The sequence below is a fragment of the Somniosus microcephalus genome, chromosome 2, assembly GCF_052327205.1.
Source record: "Somniosus microcephalus isolate GS21.2 chromosome 2, FLI_Smic_1.0, whole genome shotgun sequence".
Lineage (NCBI taxonomy): Eukaryota > Metazoa > Chordata > Chondrichthyes > Squaliformes > Somniosidae > Somniosus > Somniosus microcephalus.
In genome coordinates, this window is record NC_140988.1 from 108,735,325 (window position 1) to 108,758,860 (window position 23,536).

Genomic DNA, 23,536 nt, shown 5'->3' on the forward strand with positions numbered 1-23,536 from the left:
CAGCTTCCACATGTACACTGATGACCTCTACTCTACCTCTCTACCACCTCTCTTGAATGCTCCATTTCCCCAGTGTTGTCAAACTACTTGTCCAACATGCAGACTTGGATGAGCTGCAATTTCCTCCAGTTAAACATTAGGAAGACCGATGCCATCATCTTCTGTACCCTCGACGTTGATTCAATTCCCCTCCCGAGCCACAGTCTCAGGTTGAACCAGACTGTTTGCAACCTTGATGTCATATTTGACCCTGAGCTGAGCTTCCAACCCCATATCCTCTCCATCACAAATCTTCACAACTACCTCATCCATCTGCTGCTGAAACACTTATCCATGCATTTCTCACCTGCAGACTCAACTAGTCCAATGATCTTTTGGCCAGCCTCCCATCGTCCACCCTCTGTAAACATCATCTCATCCAAAACATTGCTGCCTATATCCTAATCCACACCAAACCCCACTCTCCCATCACCCTTTTTCTCACTGACCTACACTGGTTTCTGGTTCCCCAATGCCTCAAATTTAAAATTCTCAACCCCATGTTTAAATCCCTTCATGGTCTTGCCCCTCCCTATCTGTTTAACCTTCTACAGCCCTGAACTCTCCCCCACCCCCCGAACTCTCCTTTCCTCTGATTCTGGGCTCTTTGCATCATCCCCTCCCTTTGCCCCACCATTTGGTGGCCATTCCTTCAGCTGCCTAGGCGCCACCCACTGAGATTTCCTCCCTAACATTCTTCATCTCCCCACCTCCCTCTCCTCCATTAACCCCTTCTTTAAAGCCCACTTCTTTGACTAATCTTTTGTTTACCACTCCTGGTACCTTCTTCTTTGGCTCGGCATCCATTTTACTGATTACGTCTTTGTGAAGCTTCTTCGAACATTTTTCTACATTAATGGCTCTATATAAATGCAAGTTGTTGTTACTGTTAATGATAATGGATGGGGCAATGGTTTCAAACTTGCTTAGAGTAGAACAGAATGCCAGGATTGTGAACAGTTTGACCTCGATATTAACCCACCACCCCCACGAAGGGTGGAGATCGTCGGGGGATAAAAATGTAAAACGAGGAATGCATCCCAAACCTGTCGTGTCGGCCTTTTCACGGTGGCAGGTTTTGTGGCTTCCAAGTGTCACAAAGTGCAATTTAGAGCCTAATTTAAATGTAACAGTTGCCACGCGGGTTTCCAATAGCTCAGGAAATCCGGCAGTAAAAAGGAGGCGGGAACTGCTGGCTCAAGATGGTAAGTGCCTTTTACAGCACTCCTTGTGGGCCAAGAGGGGCAGGAGCGCTTCCCCAGCCCCTCAATGAGGTGTTTGGCCTCCCCTCTGCCGATCATGGGCTCTCTCTCCCCCTTGCCACGATCACCGACCCCAGGCCCCAATCTCCAGCCTTCCCCCTCCCGATTGCTGGGGACCATCCCCAAAGGTCTCTGGCTATGACCTCCTGCTGCTGGTTTTCCCACCTGGCCGCCGGCCAACCTGGCAACTTGGCCGCCTGCCAAGTGGGTAACAGAAGAAAAAAATGATAATGAGGTCCTGCCGTTAAATTGGGCAGGACCTCCGAGTCCCCAGCCTCAACGTGTTCCCCGGCTGGTATTGCCCTCCCCGCAACATCCCCAGAATTATCGGGGCTTTTGATTCAGCCTGAGAGAGTGGTTGAGGTGGGTTAGAGTCTGTGGCAAGGGAACAGAGTTTGTGGCAGATGTCAAATATGATGGCTCTGGTTTTCCTGATGTGGAGCTGGAGGAAACAGTGACTCATCCATGACTTAATATCAGACAAGCATTCAAGGGTCAGGAGAAGTAGTGGAGAAATAGAGCTGGGTAAAATCAGGGTGCATGTGAAAGCTGACCTTGCCTACTAATGATGTTGTCAAGGGGCAGAACAAGCAAGAGCAGGGATCAAGGACAGATCCCAGGAGTTGTCAGTTATAAAGGGATATAGACAGGTTAAGTGAGTGGGCAATAAATGTGGCAAATGGAGTCTAATGTGGGGAAATGTGAGGTAATTCACTTTGGTAGGAAGAATAGGAAAATAGAATATTTTTTAAATGGTGAGAAACTATTAAATGTTGGTGTCCAGAGAGATTTAGGTGTCCTCGTACAGGAGACACAGAGGCTGTGATTTTACTAACCTCGGCGGGTCCGTGGTGGGCGCCGTCGGTGGTGGGTCCCAGCCCCGCTGCTGGCTCCATCCCGGCCTCTGAAATGAATTTTCCCTGATTGGGCTTGTTAAGCCCGCCCAGCACGTTTCCCGGACAATTAGAGGAAGCGGGTCTGATGATGTCATTTGATGACATGTCATCAGCTGGTTTCCTTAAAGGGACCATGGCCAACTTGATTTTGACATTTGTGCTGTCAGTGTTCTACAGCATTGAGGTGCGACAAAGAGGGAGTCACAACACACAGGGAGGTCCTCTTCCCTTCCATTGGGCGAAAGAGACCTCCCCAGGAGATCAACACAACCTGTTTCTACATTGCACAGGAGGGCACAAGCAGGGATGTGGTCAGGAGGACCCGGGTGTAATGCAGCAAACGTTTCAATGATCTCAGTAGATCACAAAAAGTTTGTACAAAACCTAATCCTGCTGTGCCTCTCACCACATCCCCATCACTCTGCCTTCCTTACCCTACTCCTGCACATCTTTTGGAAGTGGCTTAGTGAGTTGCAGTGAATAGTGAGACATAATGGTACCCACCGCAATGGTGATGAGTGTGAAAGGAATAGCTTGGGCTTTGTAGAGATGCTTTATGGCGTTGGTGTGGGGTGGTGCCAACCTGGCGCATCACGTGGCAGCCAGGGTACACAGCATCAAGTGAAGTAAATGTGGCCAATGGTGATGCCATCACTGGCGTCCCGGGCAGCAATGTGGTCGGGTACTGATGCCCTTTGTCCTGTGCAGCATCAGGTGATTGCGGAGAAGGTTGGTGGTGTGGTTGGTGGTGCTGTTGGTGTGTCTTGTGCTGCTGGTGTTGGGGCTGATCATAGTGGGATTCTTAGGACCAAGGTGAGAGAGTATAAAGGGCACCCATGCTGATGGAATAGATGGCAGGTGAAGTTGAGATGACAGAAGCAATCTGTCAATGGTGAGAGAGCTAATGAGGTCAGACTGGATGGAGACTTGTGTAAAGACTTGCAGCATGGCGAATCTGTTGTGCAAATGCAGTGAGGAAGAGTTTGTGGCTGAGGGAAGATATCTCTGTAAGGTGGGAGCTTTTACTTTACATTTGAAGCTGTCAACTCAACAGCTGCTTCAATGGCCATTGAACTCATGCCTCAGCTTGACAGATGTGGTCCATGACCAGCGTGGACCCTGTGGGTGAGCAGTCAAATGCAGAAGGTGAGCTGAAATTCATTCTTAAGTGGCTCTAAACAAGCCACTAATTACCTGAATTGGTCCCCCTGCTGTAAACCCGTCACTGCGTGTCGGGTCTGCTCAGCGCTGACAGACACGACATCGGGGAAAGGAGCATGGTGGCGGGTTGACAGTGGGGTCCCGACCCGCTGGGGAAAAAAACTCTTTCCCACCCAACCCGCCACCGATCGTGCTCGCTGATGCCCCCGCCCCCGCCGCAGACTCAGCCCTGAGAGTTAGCCTGCAGGTACAGCAAGCAATTAGGTAGGCAAATGACATATTGGCCTTTATTGCAAGGGGGTTGGAGTAAACGAGTAAGGAAGTGTTGCTACAGGAGTACAGTGCACAGTTTTGGTCTCCTTATCTGAGGAAGGATATACTTGCCTTAGAGACGGTGCAACAAAGGTTCATTAGATTGATTCCTGGGATGAGAGGGTTGTCCTATGGGGAGAGATTGAGTAGATTGGGCCTATACTCTCTGGAGTTTAGAAGAATGAGAGTTGATTTCATTGAAACATATAAAATTCTGAGAGGGCTTGACAGGATAGATGCTGAAAGATCGATTCCCCTGGCTGGGGAGTCACAGGATAATGGGTCGGTCTTTTAAGACTGAGATGAGGAGGAACTTCTTCATTCACAGGGTTGTGACTCTCTGGAATTCTCTGCCAGAGGGCTGTGGATGCTGAGTCATTGAACATATTCAAGGCTGAGATAGATAGATTTTTGGACTCTAGGGGAATCAAGGGATATGGAGATTGGGCGGGAAAGTGGAGTTGAGGTCGAAGATCAGCCATGATCTTATTGAATGGCAGAGCAGGCTCGAGGGGCCGAATGGCCTACTCCTGCTCCTATTTCTTATGTTCTTAGTAGGAGGGAATAGGAACCATTCCTGAACATGGACCAGCTGCTTTCATATAGATAAGAATGGAACCATGCAAACGCAGCTCCATGGAGCAGAGATACTGGAGGCGGGTGGTGTCGTCAACTGTATCCAACGCTGTGAATGATCGAGTTGGATGAGGTGATATAATGCACCTTCACTGCAATCACAGAGGTTGCCATTCATGACTTTGACTAGGTTCATTTCGGTGCTACAAGAAGCCCAGAAGCTAAATTGGAGGGGTGGTGTGGTGTGAGGGGGAGAGGTGGGAGGGAGGGGTGGGGGACGGAGGGGTGGGGGAGGGGGTGGGTTAGGGGAGGCATGGGGGAGGGGTGGGGAGGTGACGTGGCAGGGATGGAAACTAGAGAAGAAGCAGTTGAGAGTGTGCAAGTGGATTTCTGAATAATATGAGTAACTACATCCAAGTAACCTGCACTGACATTTAAAAGCAATAGTTGCAATGATGCAACAATGAATGGGCTACAAAAAAGTTATAAAAACACAAAATCTGGAAAGGTTAACATTTTATTCAGGACCCTTCATCTGAACATTGATTGCTTTTCATGCTGAATGCATACAATGTGTTTGCTGATCATGTGCATTAATGTTCATCTGTTATCATAGAAAATTATATGAATAGCTTTTGTTCTCCATGCTTGTCTGAAATATGGGATTTAAAGAACAGTGGTACTAATATCTAATCTGATTCCTCCAGGGAGGTTGAAAGACTTGGATGAATAATGGGTGATGTCAGACTTCTAGTCAAGGCAAGCACATATATTGTGTAGAAAGGAGAAAAAAACTGCAATTGTTTTTTTTTCCAAAGGCGAGATTTGTAAATCTGATTTGACAACAGATTGCAAAAAGCGCTCTGTGCGTAGAGAACTATTGTTAAACTGAGCACAATACTGTGCTAATGGTTTGGAATCATTGTAATCATTAAGGGCTAAGTTTCAGAGATTACATGGAAAAGCCAACAATATACAGTATGTTATAAAGTTACGTGTTACACATCTGCAACATCAAGGAGTTCAGATGCTGCTCAGTGCCATAACACTGACCTTTAAGCGCTTAGCGAATATTGTCTGAACTCCAAGCCTTGTCACACACTGTTGTGTATTTTTATTGGCCCAGATATTCCGATCGCAGGCCTCCTGCGGGCGGAGGACTGCGAGCTGGAAAAATCTACGCTCTTACCCGAGGGCTCCCAGGACGCACACACTTCCGATCCTGGGCCTCTCCAAACTCCAAGGGCGCAGGGCCCATGTATCCCAGAGGCGCATGTAGTTCGAAGTGTCCCTGGGATCACGTGGACAATGGGGAGCCAATCAATCATACACTTGACAGGAAGACCTGTCAAATATATGAATGGAAATCACCCCCAAAACATAGTAAAACTTTAAAAACATTTTTTTAAAAATCACATTTTTAAAATGACTTGAAATTACAATAAATTAACTATTTTAAACAAAAATTTAAATTTTTGAAAAAAATAATTAAAGTTTTTTACGGGGCTAAAAATAAACTTATTTTTTTTAAAGTATTTTTAAATGATAAATCAGTGAAAATTTATTTTTTACTTTTTTCAACTCTTATCCTGATAAAAGCAGGCCTTACCAGGCATAAGAATTGTAAGGGTTTTCTGCGGTCGTGGGGTCTCCAAAAAGTGGAACTATCCGCCCGTAGTGGCACTTCTCCAGGGCAGCCGGAGGATCTGTCAAGTACTCTCTTGACAGATTGGAAATGCCGGTTTCCAGCACATGTGCTGTGCATGCCTGAAACCGGCATTTCCGATGTCCCTATGGGTGGGTACACAGCGCGTAGACACCCGTAGGGATCGGAATATCCGGCCCATTGTCTCAAATGCTCTATAACGCTTGTCTTTAATAGCAGAAGATGCAAACCTGAATTGCAAACAAGATATTGCTATGACAAAAAAAATTGGTTTAAAGAGCGCTGTAAAAATTGTAATAAATTATCAACATTTTAATAATCCGACATCTTCTGAAACTCTTGATACCTTACAACATGCTCCAAACCAGCTGCTATTTACTAAGCTTTCCTCTTTGGGATTGGACAGATCTACCATCTAAAGCTGTAGTCTTACTACAGAAACTCTGGTCAAGTTATACTTCTGACGCACTGAGCATAGTGATAATTGAGTTCTGAACATGTGTGCTTGGACACTAATTTGTAAGAAGGCAAGGGAAATGCTGCTCGTACCCACTCCCTTATAAAATTATGGCCTAGAATTTCGAGTGGGCCGAAATCTGCCGGTGCCACCACAGGCTGAAGTTAATGGCTGCCCGCAAGAATAGCGCAGGCAGCACCAGTATTTTGATGCTGCCTGCTGATTAACATTAGCGCAGCACAAAACCTGTAGTGTTTTTTTCCGGCGGTAGACCCAGCAGGAGGCCCAATGCAGCCGTAGCATCCCTGGAGCAAGGCAGCGTTCTCTTAAATCTAGCCTGTCATTTTAGAAAGCAGTCTCGATCCCTTAAAGGGGCAATGCCTTCAAACATGAAAAAATAAAAATCATTTATGAATAGGCAGTCTTTAGCCTTTAGACCTCAAATACCTTCTGAAAAAAATAAACATTAAAAATAATTCTGAAATGGCACTCTCCAGCTCTTAAAGCTGAATTACATTCCACACGTAAAAAAATGATATAAGTGCTTCAGCACTAACAAAAATGGCTCAACAAGCCAGGGAAGGGGCACCCAGGGTGTCGCACGTAGTACTCCAGCTTTGTGCTAGGGGTCAACTGCAAGAGAGGTCCTCTACACATAGGGCCCAGGAGGCCCTCCAGAAAGAACGATGTGGGACCAAATCACCGAGGCCGTAAGTGCCAGCAGTGTCACCCCCACGACCTGGCTCCAGTGCCCAAAGAAGCTTCATAGAAACAAAGAAACATAGAAGATAGGAGTAGGAGTAGGCCATTCGGCCCCTCAAGCCTGTTCCTCCATTTAATGAGATCATGGCTGTTCATCCAAATTCAGTACCCTGTCCCTGCCTTCTCCCCATATCCCTTGATCCCTTTAGCCTTAAGAAATATATCTAACTCCTTCTTGAATATATTTAATGAATTGGCCTCAACTGCCTTCTGTGGTAGAGAATTCCACAGGTTCACCACTCTCTGGGTGAAGAAATTCTTCCTTATCTCAGTCCTAAATGGCTTACCCCTTATCCTTGGATTGTGACCCTTGGTTCTGGACTCCCCGACCATCGGGAACATCCTTCCTGCATCTAGTCTGTCTAGTCCTGTTAGAATTTTATAAGTTTCAATGAGATCCCCCCTCATTCTTTTAAACTCTAGCGAATACAAGCCCAATCGACCCAATCTCTCTTCATATGTCATTCCTGCCATCCCAGGTATCAGTCTGGTGAATCTTCACTGCACTCCCTCCATGGCAAGAACATCCTTCCTCAGATAAGGCGACCAAAACTGCACACAATACTCAAGATGTGGTCTCACCAAGGCCCTGTACAACTGCAGCAAGACATCCTTGCTCCTGTACTCGAGTACTCTTGCTATGAAGGCCAACATACCATTTGTCTTTTTAACCGTCTGCTGCACCTGCATGCTTACCTTCAGCGACTGGTGCACAAGGACACCCAAGTCTCGTTGCACTTCCCCTTTTCCCAATCTATTGCCATTCAGATAATAATCTGCCTTCCTGTTTTTGCCACCAAAGTGGATAACCTCGCATTTATCCACATTACACTGCATCTGCCATGCATCTGCCCAATCACCCAACCTGTGCAAATCATACTGGAGTTTCTCTGCATCCTCCTCACAGCACACACGCCCACCCAGCTTTGTGTCATCTGCAAACTTGGAGATATTACATCTAGTTCCCTCGCCTAGATCATTAATATATATTGTGAATAACTGGGGTCCTAGCACCGATCCCTGCAGTATGCCACTAGTCACTGCCTGCCACTCGGAAAAAGACCCGTTTATTCCAACTCTTTGCTTCCTGTCTGCCAACCAGTTCTCTATCCAAGTCAGTACCTTACCCCCAATCCCATGTGCTTTAACTTTGCACACTAATCTCTTATGCGGGACCTTATCGAAAGCCTTCTGAAAGTCCAAATACATCACATCCACTGGTTCTCCCTTATCTATTCTAACAGTTACATCCTCAAAAAATTTCAGAAGATTAGTCAAGCATGATTTACCTTTTGTAAATGTTGACTTTGTCCGATCCTGTCACTGTTTTCCAAGTGCTCTGCTATTACATCTTTTATAATGGACTGTAGCATTTTCCCCACTACCGATGTCAGGCTTACCGGTCTATAATTTCGTGTTTTCTCTCTACCACCTTTTTTTAAATAGTGGGGTTACATTAGCAATCCTCCAATCCATGGGAACTGTTCCAGAGTCTATAGAATTTTGGAAGATAACCAGCAATGCATCTACTATTTCTAGGGCCATTTCCTTAAGTACACTAGGATGTAGATTATCAGGCCCTGGGGATTTATTGGCCTTCAATCCCGTCAATTTCCCTAACACCATTTCCCTACAAATACTGATTTCATTCAGTTCCTCCCTCTCATTAGACCCTATGTTCCCCGACATTTGTGAAGACAGAATCAAAGTATGTATTTAATTGGTCAATCATTTCTTTGTTCCCCATTATAAATTCCCCTGATTCTGACTGCAAGGGACCTACGCTTGACTTCACCAATCTTTTTCTCTTCGCATATCTATAGAAGCTTTTACAGTCAGTTTTTATGTTCCCTGAAATCTTACTCTCATACTCTATTTCCCCCCTCTTAATTAATCCCTTTGTCCTCCTTTGATGAATCCTAAACTGCTCCCAATCCTCAGGTTTGCTGCTTTTTCTGGACAATTTATATGTCCTCTCCTTGGATCTTATGCTATCCCTAATTTCCCTTGTTAGCCATGTTTGAGTCACCTTTTTTGTTTTATTTTTATGCCAAACATTGATGAACAAATTCTGTAGTTCATCCATGCGATCTTTAAATGCTTGCCACTGCCTATCCACCGTCAACCCTTTAAGTAACGTTCTCCAATCCATCCTAGCCAAATCGCGCCTCATAACATCGTAGTTTCCTTTATTTACATTCAGGATCCTAGTCTCTGAGTCAAATACTTCACTCTCCATCTTAATGAAGAATTCTATCATATTATGATCGCTCCTCCCTAGGGGGCTAATCTATTCCATTTCCTGCTTTTTTCCAATTCTGACGAAAGGTCTTCGACCTGAAACGTTAACTCTGTTTCTCTCTCCATGGATGCTGCCTGGCCTGCTGAGTTTTTCCAGCATTTTCTGTTGTTATTTTGGATTTCCAGCATCCGCAGTATTTTGCTGTTGTATTTGTGCTAATTAATCCTTTCTCATTACATAACACCCAGTCTAAGATGACCTGATCTCCAGTTGGCTCCTTGACATATTGGTCCAGGAAACCATCTCGTATACACTCTAGAAATTCCTCCTCCACAGTATTGTGACTAATTTGGTTAGCTCAATCTATATGTAGATTAAAGTCACCCATGATAACTGCTGTGCCCTTATTGCATGCATCTCTAATTTCCCATTTAATGCCATCCCATCCTCAGCATTATTGTTTGGGGGTCTGTATGCAACTCCCACTAACGTTTTCTGCCCCTTGGTATTTCTCAGCTCTACCCATACAGATTCCACATCATCAGAGCTAATACCCTTCCTTACTATTGTGTTAATCACCTCTTTAACCAGCAATGCTACCCCACCTCCTTTTCCTTTTTGCTGTCTTTCCTGAATATTGAATACCCCTGGATGTTGAATTCCCAGCCTTGGTCACCCTAGAGCCATGTCTCTGTAATCCCAATTATATCATATTCATGACCTCAGACCAGCAGTCAAGGTCAGTGAATGCACCTTCAAAAGCCATCTCCTACCAATTGCACCATTAGCCTCACACAATGCTCATTGCACAACCCACCCCCATCAGTCACCTACCAACAATCTGTACCAAACACGAGGCACACCTTACATTCCAAGCTTCACCTCATCCCCTTGGAGGAGATGGTGCTGCTCATTCTTTGCAGGGGCATGGCTGAGCCCTTGGCCAGTGGCAGGGCTGAAAGGATACAAGATGCTGGTATCCGCATACGGTACGCTCCTTCTCACATCCCACTTCTCCCTCATCCCACAATCTCTTCTGATTTACAAGTTGTGCATGGTGTAAGCATTCAGCTCTTGCTTTCCCGTCCTCTGCTCACCACAACTCTACCCTTGTGCCCTCCTCATTTAACACATGCAAGAAATCCTGCCTGCCCAGCCAGTGGTTGACTGAGAAGAGGCAGAGGAGAGTGAAGAATAAGAAAAAGAAGAAGAAGAAGAAGAAGAAGAGGAAGAAGAAGAAACAACATCACTCGATTTGACACTCCGAGTACCAGCTCCTCAAGGTCAACCTGCAAGGCCATCTGCAGTGTCCCCCACTGAAAGTCAGCAGCCTTCCACCAGCCATGCTGCATCCACAGGGGTAGCACTGTGTGACATCACTAGGATAGGCAAAGACACATAAAAGACAGTCACTAAGGGAATGCATAAGGGTGATTAGTTGATTTCTTGATGTCATATTGGATGGATAGATGTATAAAGCTGGATTGGAAAGTTTGCTTTGTGGTGGCTTTTATTTCAGCATTGTGGCCAAGAGGGCGCTTTGATGGTCAGTAACAGGGAAGGTAAGGTGTGGGACAAATGTTGAACGGGAAATTGGGGTTGTGGTCACTGGTACCACAGGCGGATGATTCCATCCCGGATATCCCAGCCAGAAAGGGGCTGTTTGGGTTGCATCCTTCCTTCTGCTTCCTCCTCTTCTGCTTCTTCCTCTTCTGCGTCTTCCTCTTCTGCTTAACATAGAAACATAGAAGATAGGAGCAGGAGTAGGCCATTCGGCCCTTCGAGCCTGCTCCGCCATTCAACGAGATCATGGCTGATCATCCAAACCCTAGCACCCGGTCCCTACACCGACAGCCATCCCACCCAAGCCCTATCCCCGTAACCCCACGTATTTAATCCCCCCTAACACTAAGGGTCAATTTTTAATCATGGCCAATCAACCTAACCTGCACATCTTTGGACTGTGGGAGGAAACCGGAGCACCCGGAGGAAACCCACGCAAACACGGGGAGAATGTGCAAACTCCACACAGACAGTCACCCGAGGCCAGATTTGAACCCGGGTCCCTGGCGCTGTGAGGCAACAGTGCTAACCACTATGCCACCGTGCTGCCTCCTCTTCCCCCTGTAAGTGGATGCTGTAAATCTGAAATAGAAGCAGAAAATGCTGGAAATACTCAGCAGGTCAGGCAGCATCTCGACCTGAGACAATTAACTCTGTTTCTCTCTCCACCGATGCTGCCTCACCTGCCTTTCCAGCATTTTCTGTCTTCTCAGAGGACTTATTTTATCATCCGCAGCCTTGCAAGCATCCAGCAGTAATCCCTGCACTCCCTGCACACTTTAAAAACTTTTAACACATATTATACCAAGCCATTACTTCAATAAAATATTTTTAAAAAGTCCAAAAGCTTAAATCCAAACTTACTTGAAAGATGTGTGTGTCCTTTTAAGAAGCGCTGACAGTGTCTCTGCAGAGTTGCTTCACGCATGCTTTTCTGAGCGTGCTTAGGGCCCAGTGTTACGGCATGCGAAAATGTCCAAGTTAGCAATCGTGGTGTTAAGTCAGGATTTGCACAGCGATTGGCGTTATGATCTGCTACTTTACGGGGGAAAATTCGGTTGGTTTGTGCCTCCCATTAGCTCCCTAAGAGGGCGCTAATGGGACGCAAAACAACTAGCGCCTGGGTGCGGCGATGTTTGCGCCGCTCGCAAAATTGACCAGACATTCTGCAGCGGCGCTAAACACTACCACCACGATCTCCTGCGCCCGCAGATCGTGACGTCAGTCGAGCATGCAATGCCCCGGTAGCGCCCCGGACCAGGTATTGAGTGGCACCCCCTGCCTTACCGCCTGCCGCTAGCAACGACAGGTTGAGGGGAGCGTTTTGCAGTGGGGAAGGGACTGGGGGAGCGCTATTTAAAGGTGACCGCTTCCTGCCTTTTTTTGTCGGCGACATTTTTGCACCACGCATTCTGAGAGAGAGAGAGACACTCTTCTGGAGAGATTCAACACCGTGTGAAGGAGTTTTGGGTACTGAGCAGCACTTTACAGGTTCATTTTGATTTGACCTTCCTTGCATCGATTTAGAAGAGACTATGGGGGCTGCACTCTGAGCTCTTTCCCTGGGCCTCTCCATTGTTCTTTCCAGCAGATTTGATGTACAAGTCTCTCCAGGCCGAGATTCAAGGCTGCAATGAGCAGGGTGTGGATGGAGAGCAAGATCGACCCTCCCCTTTAAGAACTGGCTGGCGCCAGTGTGTCTGTGTTCCATTGCTGACTGACATCACATGAGCTTCGCCAACGCTTGGGGTAGCGCCTCGCTTCTCGGCGTTAGCGCCTTAAGACAGGTGTGTAGTGCCTGATTTAGCGCTCTAATCACCTCCAGGAGCGATAGAAGCCAAGTTTGCAGTCGGAGACGATAATTAGCACCAGGCGCTAAACTTTGCGCCTGGCCGATAATTGCGCACCAAACGGGGCGATACCGAATTTCTCCCCCTACATTTCAGGGGCCAGCACTGTCCACAGCTGCACTATGGCCCTTATCAAAATGGCGGCCTTCATGTCCTGCACCAGAGGCGACCACCATTTTTTTTACAGGCAACCAGTATTAACAGACAGCATGCAGGTATGGAATTTCTAGGCCCCACATTCTAGTTTACACCACTCTCCTAGCTTAGAAAATCAAAAAAATGTGCTGCTCACCAACCAATCACCAATCTGCTGTCCTGTGACGTCACCGGGTCCGGGAGTTGTTTACCCCAGCCGAATGGACACGACTGGAAAATCTCACACTTTCTTAAACCCGGTTTAATTATCCTAGTTCTTTATCTTTGGTCCTTACCTTATCTTAGTCTATATTTATTTATAGGTAATTACTTTTTAGTCTGTTTTTAAGTTTTTTTACATACTAACTTGCACTAAGTTGTTGCTGTTATTGTATAACTGTAGCCTAAAACAATATGGGATCTTGTCAGTGTTTTTCTCTGTTTTATTGCATCTCCCAGGAGATCATGTGGCTGCAGGGGAAGAGGCAGGGTGGGGAGTGAAGATGTGTTTCGTCATGATGCGCCAGCCATCATGGTGTGGGGCAAATTTAATGGACCAACGAGTCTTCCTCTGCCCGTCAAATTACCCCAACATGGGGAAGTGGGAATAAAACAGCATTTTCCATCTGCATGTCATAAATTTAACTCCCTTTGTAATGAGATGGTTGAGCATGTTTCAGAGCTAGAATAAATTGTGCATTATATTTTTATTTAATCTCAAGTAGTACATGGCAATGAGTACAATTCAATAGTTTGAGGACTACAGTAAACTTTCTGCCTCCTAAAATATGACCAGGTTTAAAATATTTTAGTTCATTCAGTGGATATGTTAAATTCATAATTGTTCTGTAGTTGCCAACATTTCTCTATTTTAAATTACTTCATGTATGAAAGCATAATGGGATAAGTTAAAGGCAAAATACTGCGAATGCTGGAAATCTGAACTATAAATAGAAAATGCTGGAAACACTCAGCAAGTCAGGCAGCATCTGTGGAGAGAGAAACAGAGTTAATGTTTCAGGTCAATGACCCTTCGTCAGAACTGGAAATAATTGGAGATGTAACAGATTTTAAGCAAGAGTAGGGGCAGGGAACGGGGGGAGGGGAGGAAGGAACAAAAGGGAAGGTCAGTGATAGGGTGGAGGGTAGGAGAGATTAAATGACAAAAAGGATGATGGTGCAAGGCAAAAGGGGATGGTAAAGGGACAAGTAAAGAAACAAAAGATGTGTCTAGGATAAGTTAATGCTGCCCTTGCTGTCTTCTGTGTGATATACTGATTAATGTCACTGTCTTCATATGTCATGTCTGCAGGAATGGTCGACTAGAAATGGTGGTTAGACTATGACCCTAAAATTCCAGAGGAGTTCTACTTGGTCTCCCTCTGTAACTTTGGCAGGACACTGGCAAAACCCCCAAGGAAATGTTTCAGTGGAGGCTGTACTATGAGAGAGATGAGGCATACCTGTGTCTACAAGAATGCATGTGGCCCCACCTGTGGCAAGAGATCTGATTCCCTTAGTAGCAAGATTCTGATGCAACACTCAAGATCACAGCCCACGGAATTTCAGGGTCTATGCATTTTGTGATTTTAATATTTCATCTTGCATTCAGAAGTTTAATGGTCATCCTGTCATTGGACAAAACTGTGTACCTATTTTTAATTCTGCAAAAAAGATTACAATTAACTATTTATGGGGAGTGTCTGATAAGAGAGTGCTGAGAGAGTTGTCTATAACTCTAACACAATATGCATTTAAAGTAGCAATTAAAGTCATAATCGTTTCTTGAACGTGGTGGTTTTATCAGGTTCACTTGGGTTAGACCCTTCTATGATGCTCTAAAGTGCACTAACCAATATTTTTTAAAGTTCTGACTGTTGCACTCTCTTAATTTCAGGTGGGATTCCTTTTGTCCTCACTGGTGAGATGTTTGATCAGTCCTGTCGATCTTCTGCATTCATGATTGGTGGCACAGTGATCTGGCTTTCTAACTTTTTTGTTGGACTTCTCTTTCCTTTTATCCAGGTATGATCTAAATGGAAACTCTTGCAACTGCATAAGTAAAATATAACTAGCATTACAATCCTAGCAAGGAGTCTTGTGATATCTAAAGTACTGAATAGTAAAACAGATTGGGTCCCATACTGCTCTTCTTTCGAGCCACTGGTTATATAAAACAAATCCTGCCATTCCCCTTCTCTACCAGAGCAGTACTTGATCATGTCATAGAATCACACAACACAGAAGGAGGTCATTCGGCTCATCGTGCCTGTGCTGACTTTTTGAAAGTGCTATCCAATTAGTTCCATACCCCTGCTCATTCCCCATAGCCCTGCAAAATATTCCTTTGCAAGTATTTATCCAATTCCCTTTTGAATATTACTATTGAATTTGCTTCCACCACCCTTTTAGGCAGTGCATTCCAGATCATAGCAATTCGCTGAGCAATAAAACTTCTCCTCATCTCCCCCCTGGTTCATTTGCCAATTATCTTAAACTTCTTGGTAATACACCAAAAAAGACTAAAGTGCAGCTATCTGTTGATGCCACAATGCTAGTTAAAATTCATTGAAAAGAACGTTGACTAATGTCAAACTGAATCCTACAGACATGGATGATCCCCGATCAGTGGTGATTTAGTGAATCACAGGCATGTAAACAGTAGGGGCACAAAAATTGACCTCAGCACCTCTGAAGTATTGAGGGAGAAAAAACAGCCAGGCTTTCAGCTCTTGTTCCCTATTCAGTGACTTTTTCTGGAAAATGCACCCGTGTGAATATCAGGTATGGACATGATCAAGATCAGATGTGATAGCCTCCACAGTCGAACAGCCTGCAAGTGCTCACTTTCTAGACTCACACACAGGGTTACCAACATTTTAGAACCATATTTCAATGTTAATCGGTACTTTCAAGAGGCAAAATTAGACGGGGGAGAAAAATTCTCGCTCTGAAATTCCGCAGGGATTTTCCCAGTTACCTTTGGTGGGAAATCGGTAGAACCCCCGCATAATCCCATGTCCCTATATTGTATGGCTTGCAATTCCAGACTTATTAGACATTAGTGTATGACCTTATAGCAGTAACTAGCCATTCAAAAGAATCCATATTTTATGAGATTATAGGTCGCAGATCTGATATCCTGCAAAGTCCTTATGACAAAATGAGCAGCCAAGAGAAAAGAAAGAGGCAGCTGTTTAAAAAAAGGAATTTTTCTTATACCATAGATCACTGCAGGCAGTGAGGCCTGCCACCCACCTCCTGATTTGTACTTTCCTCCCCCTGCCCCCATTGAGCCCAACACTGGTTGCTCCTTCCCCGCCTGCCACATGTAAATGGTGCAGGGCTGGGGGTGGGAACAAGCCCCCAACAATTTCCCTCCTGACTACCTGCTGCTTGCTGGAGCCGCCATGGGGGAAGTGGTCATCGGCCTTAGGAAGCGACAGTAGTGTCCTTGAGGTGCCCCCGTGGTGGGGAGCCTTGTATAGTCCTTTGTTCCGTCTAGTCTTGGCCCAACACTTACCTGCTAAAAGCTCCCAATCTCAGCTGAGGCCTTCAGTGGGACATCATTTCCTACCTTCAGGACGCTTTTGCCACTTTCAGGTCCATCACTAGCTCTTCTGGTACTGCAGTGGCATCCCTGCACAGTACCAGTGATATGCTGCTCTTTGCACTGGTAGGCTCCCTCTCAATGGCTGGAATCCCACCGGAAACCCTCCATGCATTTCTGATGAGCCGATGGAAGTGGGTCTGGGTTGCAGAAAATTGGGTGGAAATCCTATCCCGCTGGAAAACTGCCTTGGAGGAGAATCCTGACCTGGATGTCTGCAAGTGAATTATTGGCATTAATATAGTCTTGGAGCTCAGTTGATGAAGAAACCGATTGATCTTGCCTCTCTTTTTTAATTATCTGAACCTTTTGATTGAATTATTGATCATAGTCCACTGCTGACCGTCTAGCATCATGTATAGCAAGGGTTCTCAAACGTTTTGCTTCTGAGGCCCCCCTCCCGTATTATAAAAAGTCCACAGCCCCTGTAACACAATGCAAGTATTTTTGCTGTATTAAACATATATATTTATTATTATTTTTATTTTACTTACTTAATGTGAAAATTGGATGGCTGAATTAAGGTGGGCCGAATGGCCTACCTCATTTGTAATTATCAGGATCTTGTGGCAAGGCCCTAGCCTTTTTTGCTAACACTAAATCAGTTTACTCAGACTTGTAAGTGGTAGTCCCATGGTAGTCAATGGACTGACTGCAGAGCAATTTTGGTACACTGTGACCGGGAAATTTCTGAGCTTGCGACGGAGCAGGAAAATATCCCAAGGGATTTGCCCCAGCTTTCAGCATAAAATTATAAATAATGTATCCCACAAAGAGCTGCACGTTTCTAAAACTACGCAGAACTCGACATAAACGGAGATGTCTATAAAAATATTAATAAACACTCAACATCATTTTTTTAAAGTTAGGAAAAAGTACCAAAATCCCCAAAAGGGGTTTGTTAATTTTCGATCGCTGGAAAGTTTGCGACCAACAGTCGAACGGGATCGTGCAGGAGGCCCAGACACAGTGTAAGAAGGTGGCAGCCAGCTTTGCAGCAGCAAAATAAACCCAGCTTCTACTGCAGTCACTTTTAAAGAAATATTTCAGTATTTATTCAGTTTGCTTTCCAATAGTTATTAAATTGAAATCCAGTTTTAATAATAACAGAAGCCAAAAGTGATTCAACGGCACACAACATATAGCCCAATATTAAGGTCAGCCTGACGATGGTCCCTCCCCCCATCAGCATTATTAATTTCCAGCAGCTGGATTGATTCCCACACATGCCATTAGACACCTTGCACACAGATTAATTCATCCTTTTTTTTGCCTCTTGGTGCATGCTCCAAGCTCTGTAACGGTTCCTGTGTGCTCGGCTCAGTCAGTACCAGGGTCAGCACTTTACCCAGCACATCTATGTCCATGTTATCATATTTGACGCTGAGGGGCTGCGCTGGCTTCTCGTCCACCTCAGTCACTTGTGCAAGTCTACAGTCATGTTGCAGCTGCGCTGCGGAATACCCAGGCTCAGGCTGTGTGAGCTGGCGCTGCGTGAGCTACACTGTAGCAGGTTGAGATACTCCCGACTTCTAATAGGCTCTGCGCTCCTCGCCCTCAATCCTTATTGGTTGCACTGAGCTGCTTTCCCAAAGCTCCGCCCTCCCGCTATAAATAAGTTCGCAAAGGGCATCACTGCCAGTCAGTAATAAATGCAGAGGGCAGTGTCAGCTAGGGCTCCGCGAGAAGGTTTCAAGTGGTCCACCAAAAATAAGATTCTAGCTGTTAGAATCTTAGCTGTCTAGCTGTTAGACAACATTGCTGCCCAGGAGGCCAGCGATGGCATCACCATGGCCAGGTTTACTTCACTTGATGCTGTACAAGCTGGCTGCCACATGATACGCCAGGTTGACACCACCCCACACCAGCACCATAAAGCATCCCTACAATGTCCAAGCCATTCCTTTCACATTCATCACAATTTTTTTTTGGGGGGGGGGGAGGTGAAGTTATGTCTCAACATTCACTGGAACTCACTAAGACATTTCCAAAGGTGAGCACAGATCTGTCCAATAAGGTAAAGTGTTGAAAATAAATTTTCAATGTTTGACAACACATTAACAGAAAATTTACATGAACATTGCATAAAACACCCAAGTGCCTACCCTTCTGTGTTGTTAGTTGGTATGATTGTACTAGGATGAGGGTGAGTGTGAGGGGTGGCTAGTGAGATGGGGAAGTGATAATGTAGATAGAGAGGGATGGGTGGAGGTGCAAGGTAAGTTGGTGTGAGTAAATATGTGCAGGAGTACTGTAGGGAATGTGATGAGTGGCACAGCAGGACGAGGTTGAGTGTGGCTTTGTACTAACGTTTTGTGATCTACTGAGATCAATGAAAGGTTTGCGTCACTACAGCCGGGTCCTCCTGATGACATCCCTGCGTGTGTCCTCCTGTGCAATGTGCAGCCAGGCTGCATTGGTGTCCTGGAGAGATCTCTTCCGCCCATGGGAAGGGAAGAGACCCTCCCTGCGTGTTGTGACATAAGCATATGGAGGGAGTCATGCGAGAGCCTGGGTGCAGCCATGCACCTTTGTGTAGTGCTTGTCAGTCTTTGCAGCAACGCAATGCTGCAGAACACTGACAGCACAACTGTCAAACTCAATGTGGACATGATCCTTTTAAGGAAACCGGCTGATGACACGTCATCAAATGAAGTCACCAGACCCGCTTCCTTTTAATTCGCTGGGAACCTCTCACGGCCAGCTTAACAAGCCCAATCAATGTAAAATCCTTTTCACAGAGTGGGCTGGAGCCGGGACCGAGACTGGATCCGGGACCAGGACCCGCCAATGACCTCTCCCGCTGCAATCCCGCCTCCGATGGCGAAATCGCGGCCCTGAACTTTGTTCTTTGTCTGTCCTGTTTACCGAGTTTGTATGAATTGTTGTGCCTTGATACCTTGGCCAGGGTTTTCCATTTCTGCACTTGCCAGCCCACAGTGTTTCATCCATTAAAGAGAATGGGTGGAAAATGGCAGGATGGGAAGCTAAACAGAAAACTCCGCCCTTATGTGTATATCAGGCTGAGTGGTCAAATTATTGACAATGAAATTAGAGATCAAACGAGAAGTAGTAATAAGAATCAGGAGCCTGAAAATTACACTGTGCCACATTGTCATACACATGCTTAACATGTTCATAGTATATTACACTGTCCACTATTTTAAAGAAGGTATACATCCGTTTTAAGGATAATATTGCACAATTATTTCTGAGTTCCAGAGTTTAGTATAAGCTCACTAATACAAAGTCATGTGAGTATTCCAAAACACATGAGACAACCAATTCAGGATTATAGTTGTAAATAACAGAAACATAAACAGCAGTGCATACTGTTCTGTTAGAATCGGTGTAGTCAGACCTCAGCCTATTTTGTCTGCTGGGAATGTGGACAAGTGAAACTATGCACTTGAAATGTTGGCATTGTTTAATGTGTATTTTGTGATGTGTTCACATTGATTGAGTGGCTGCAATATTTTATAATATCTAAGACAAACAGCGGAAATAGGGTTAACTTAAAGAGGGGAAATCCGTGAAGAACTGTACCATTATTCAAGTGTTGGGGTGAATGTAAAGGAGCTACATATCGCCTTGATGTCCTTTGGTTATGGAGGAGAAAAATCAGCCGAGGTTTCTGTTTCAGATAGTTATCCACTGACCAATGCTGGAAGTGCACGTGCAAATATTGGGTGCAGATGCCATTTTGGAAACTTAAGGGGCTGGATTTTCATTGAGGAGTCGGGTAGGAGGCGGGACTACAACTTTCGGGGTTGTAGTCCCGCCTCCATCGAGTTCTAGCCAACCCACCCGATTTTGACTTGATTGATCTTGTTGAGCCCACCCAGCAGGCTCAGCAGGCAATTAAGGGCCACCCAGCAACAGGTGATGTCACAGATTGATATTTCATCTGTCAAGACCTTTTGACAGATGAAATATCAGCGTTTCACTGCTGTTTGAAGCTGTCAAACACTGACAATCTGTACTCCAAGTTCATTCCTTCCTGTCAGGATGATTTAGAGATCTCCCCGGAGCAGAAAGCTGAATGCTGGACCTTTTGACAGATCGCGGCCGTTCTGCTTTCTGTGCCGATGAGATGAGGGACTCCCGAGACCTGAGGGAAGGAAGGCTGTAAAGGTATGTAAATGTAAGTAAAACTTCTTTAAACACTTTAAACACACCAAACACACTTACCTCTGCACTCATGCACCTATCACTCACCTGAACACTGGACATCTCGACCCCGCCAAGCCCTTCATCCCGACGGCCCGCCTCGCTAATTGGAGGTGTGTGGGGGGTTAAAATCCCAAAATCGGGGGGCACGAACCTATCCCGCCCCCAACCCGCCTCCATGCCAGTTTCAAAGGAGGCGGGTACCCGACCCACACTGGGACCCGCCTCACCGAGGCGGGAAGGGGATTAGAGCCAATTAACTGCCTGTTAACAGGTAGTTAACAGGCAGTTTTTAGCCTAATCCCTATTTTCATTGTTGAAATGTGGGATTCCCGATGGCTCCAAACCACGCCAAGTTAGCGAGTTGGGTCGTCGGAATGAAAGGCTTGGAGGGGTCGAGATGTCCGGTGTTCAGGTGAGTGATGGGTACATGAGTGCAGAGGTAAGTGTGTTTGGTGCGGTTAAAGAAGTTTTATTTACATTTACATACCTTTACAGCCTTCCTTCCATCAGGTCTCGGGAGTCCCTCATCTCACCGGCACAGAAAGCAGAATGGCCATGATCTGTCAAAAGTTCCAGCATTCAGCTTTCTCTTCCAGGGAGATCTTTAAGTCATCCTGACAGGAAGGAATTAACTTGGAGTACAGATTGTCAGTGTTTGACAGCTTCAAACAGCTGTAAAACGCTGATATAGAGTAGAAATAGAAGGATATTTCAGATGAATACGTGGCTAGAGGAAGGGTGCAAGGGGGAGGGATTCAAATTCCTGGGACATAGGAACCGGTTCTGGGGGAGGTGGGACCAGTACAAACCGGACGGTTTGCACCTGGGCAAGACCGGTACCGATGTCCTAGGGGGAGTGCTTGCTAGTTCTCTGGGGGAGGGTTTAAACTAAAATGGCAGGGGGTTGGGAACCTGAACAGGGAGACAGAGGAAAGGGAAACAAGGATAGAAGCAAAAGGCCAGAAGGAGAAAAACAAAGGTGGCAGTCAGAGAAATCAAGGGTTTAAATCAAACATGGCCACAGTAAATAATAATACCAAAAGGTCTAAGAGCGTTAAAAAAACAAGCCTGAAGGTTTTGTGTCTTAGTGCGAGGAGCATTCATAATAAGGTGGATGAATTAGCTGCACAAATAGAGGTAAACGAATATGATATGATTGGGATTATGGAAACATGGCTCCAGGGTGACCAAGGCTGGGAACTCAACATCCAGGGGTATTCAATATTCAGGAAAGACAGGCAAAAGGGAAAAGGAGGTGGGGTAGCATTGCTGGTTAAAGAGGGGATTAACACAATTGTAAGGAAGGATATTAGCTCTGATGATATGGAATCTGTATGGGTAGAACTGAGAAATACCAAGGGCAGAAAACGTTAGTGGGAGTGGTATATAGACCCCCAAACAGTAATGCGGAGGTTGGGGATGGCATTAAAAGGGAAATTAGAGAAGCGTGCAATAAGGGCACAGCAGTTATCATGGGTGACTTTAATCTACATATAGATTGGGCAAACCAAATTAGTAACAATAATGTGGAGGAGGAATTCCTGGAGTGTATATGGGATGGTTTCCTGGACCAATACGTCGAGGAACCAACTAGAGATCAGGCCATCTTAGACTGGGTATTATGTAATGAGAAAGGATTAATTAGCAATCTTGTTGTGCGAGGCCCCTTGGGCTGGAGCGATCATAATATGATAGAATTCTTCATTAAGATGGAGAGTGAAATAGTTGACTCAGAGACTAGGGTCCTGAATTTAAATAAAGGAAACTATGATGGTATGAGGCACGAGTTGGGTAGGATTGATTGGGGAATGTCACTCAAAGGGTTGACAGTGGATAGGCAACGGCAAACATTCAAAGATCGCATGGATGAACTACAGAATTTGTTCATCCCAGTTTGGCGTAAAAATAAAACAAAGTAGGTGACTCAACCGTGGCTAAAAAAGGAAAGTAGGGATAGAGTATGAGAGTAAGCTTGCAGGGAACATAAAAACTGACTGCAAATGCTTTTATAGATATGTGAAGAGAAAAAGATTGGTGAAGTCAAGCGTAGGTCCCTTGCAGTCAGAATCAGGGGAATTTATAATGGGGAACAAAGAAATGGCTGACCAATTAAATACATACTTTGGTTCTGTCTTCACAAAGGAGGACACAATTAACCTCCAGGAGATGTCGGGGAACATAGGTTCTAATGAGAGGGAGGAACTGAAAGAAATCAGTATTTGTAGGGAAATGGTGTTAGGGAAATTGACGGGATTGAAGGCCGATAAATCCCCAGGGCTGGATAATCTACATCCTAGGGTACTTAAGGAAGTGGCCCTAGAAATAGTAGATGCATTGCTGGTCATCTTCCAAAATTCTATAGACTCTGGAACAGTACTCATGGATTGGAGGGTAGCTAATGTTACCCCACTATTCAAAAAATGTGGTAGAGAGAAAACGGGGAATTACAGACCGGTAAGCCTGACATCGGTAGTGGGGAGAATGCTGGAGTCCATTATAAAAGATGTAATAGCAGAGCACTTGGAAAACAGTGACAGGATCGGACAAAGTCAACATGGATTTACAAAATGTAAATCATGCTTGACTAATCTACTGGAATTTTTTGAGGATGTAACTGGTAAAATAGATAAGGGAGAACCAGTGGCTATGGTGTATTTGGACTTTCAGAAGGCTTTCGATAAGGTCCCGCATAAGAGATTAGCATGTAAAGTTAAGGCACATGGGATTGGGGGCAAGGTATTGACTTGGATAGAGAACTGGTTGGCAGACAGGAAGCAAAGAGTTAGAATAAACGGGTCTTTTTCCGAGTGGCAGGCAGTAACTAGTGGCGTA

At 45.3% G+C, this 23,536-nt stretch overlaps 1 protein-coding gene across 2 annotated transcripts in view; it reads left to right on the plus strand.

The window, feature by feature from the left end:
- slc2a9l2 (solute carrier family 2 member 9, like 2) overlaps positions 1-23,536 on the plus strand; it is an 836,356-nt gene that overhangs the window by 777,430 nt on the left and 35,390 nt on the right. For both annotated transcript variants that reach the window (XM_085961684.1, XM_085961676.1), the window contains exon 12: positions 14,819-14,946. In XM_085961684.1, coding sequence (XP_085817810.1) covers positions 14,819-14,946 — 128 coding nt within the window. The remainder of the gene's footprint in view (positions 1-14,818; positions 14,947-23,536) is intronic.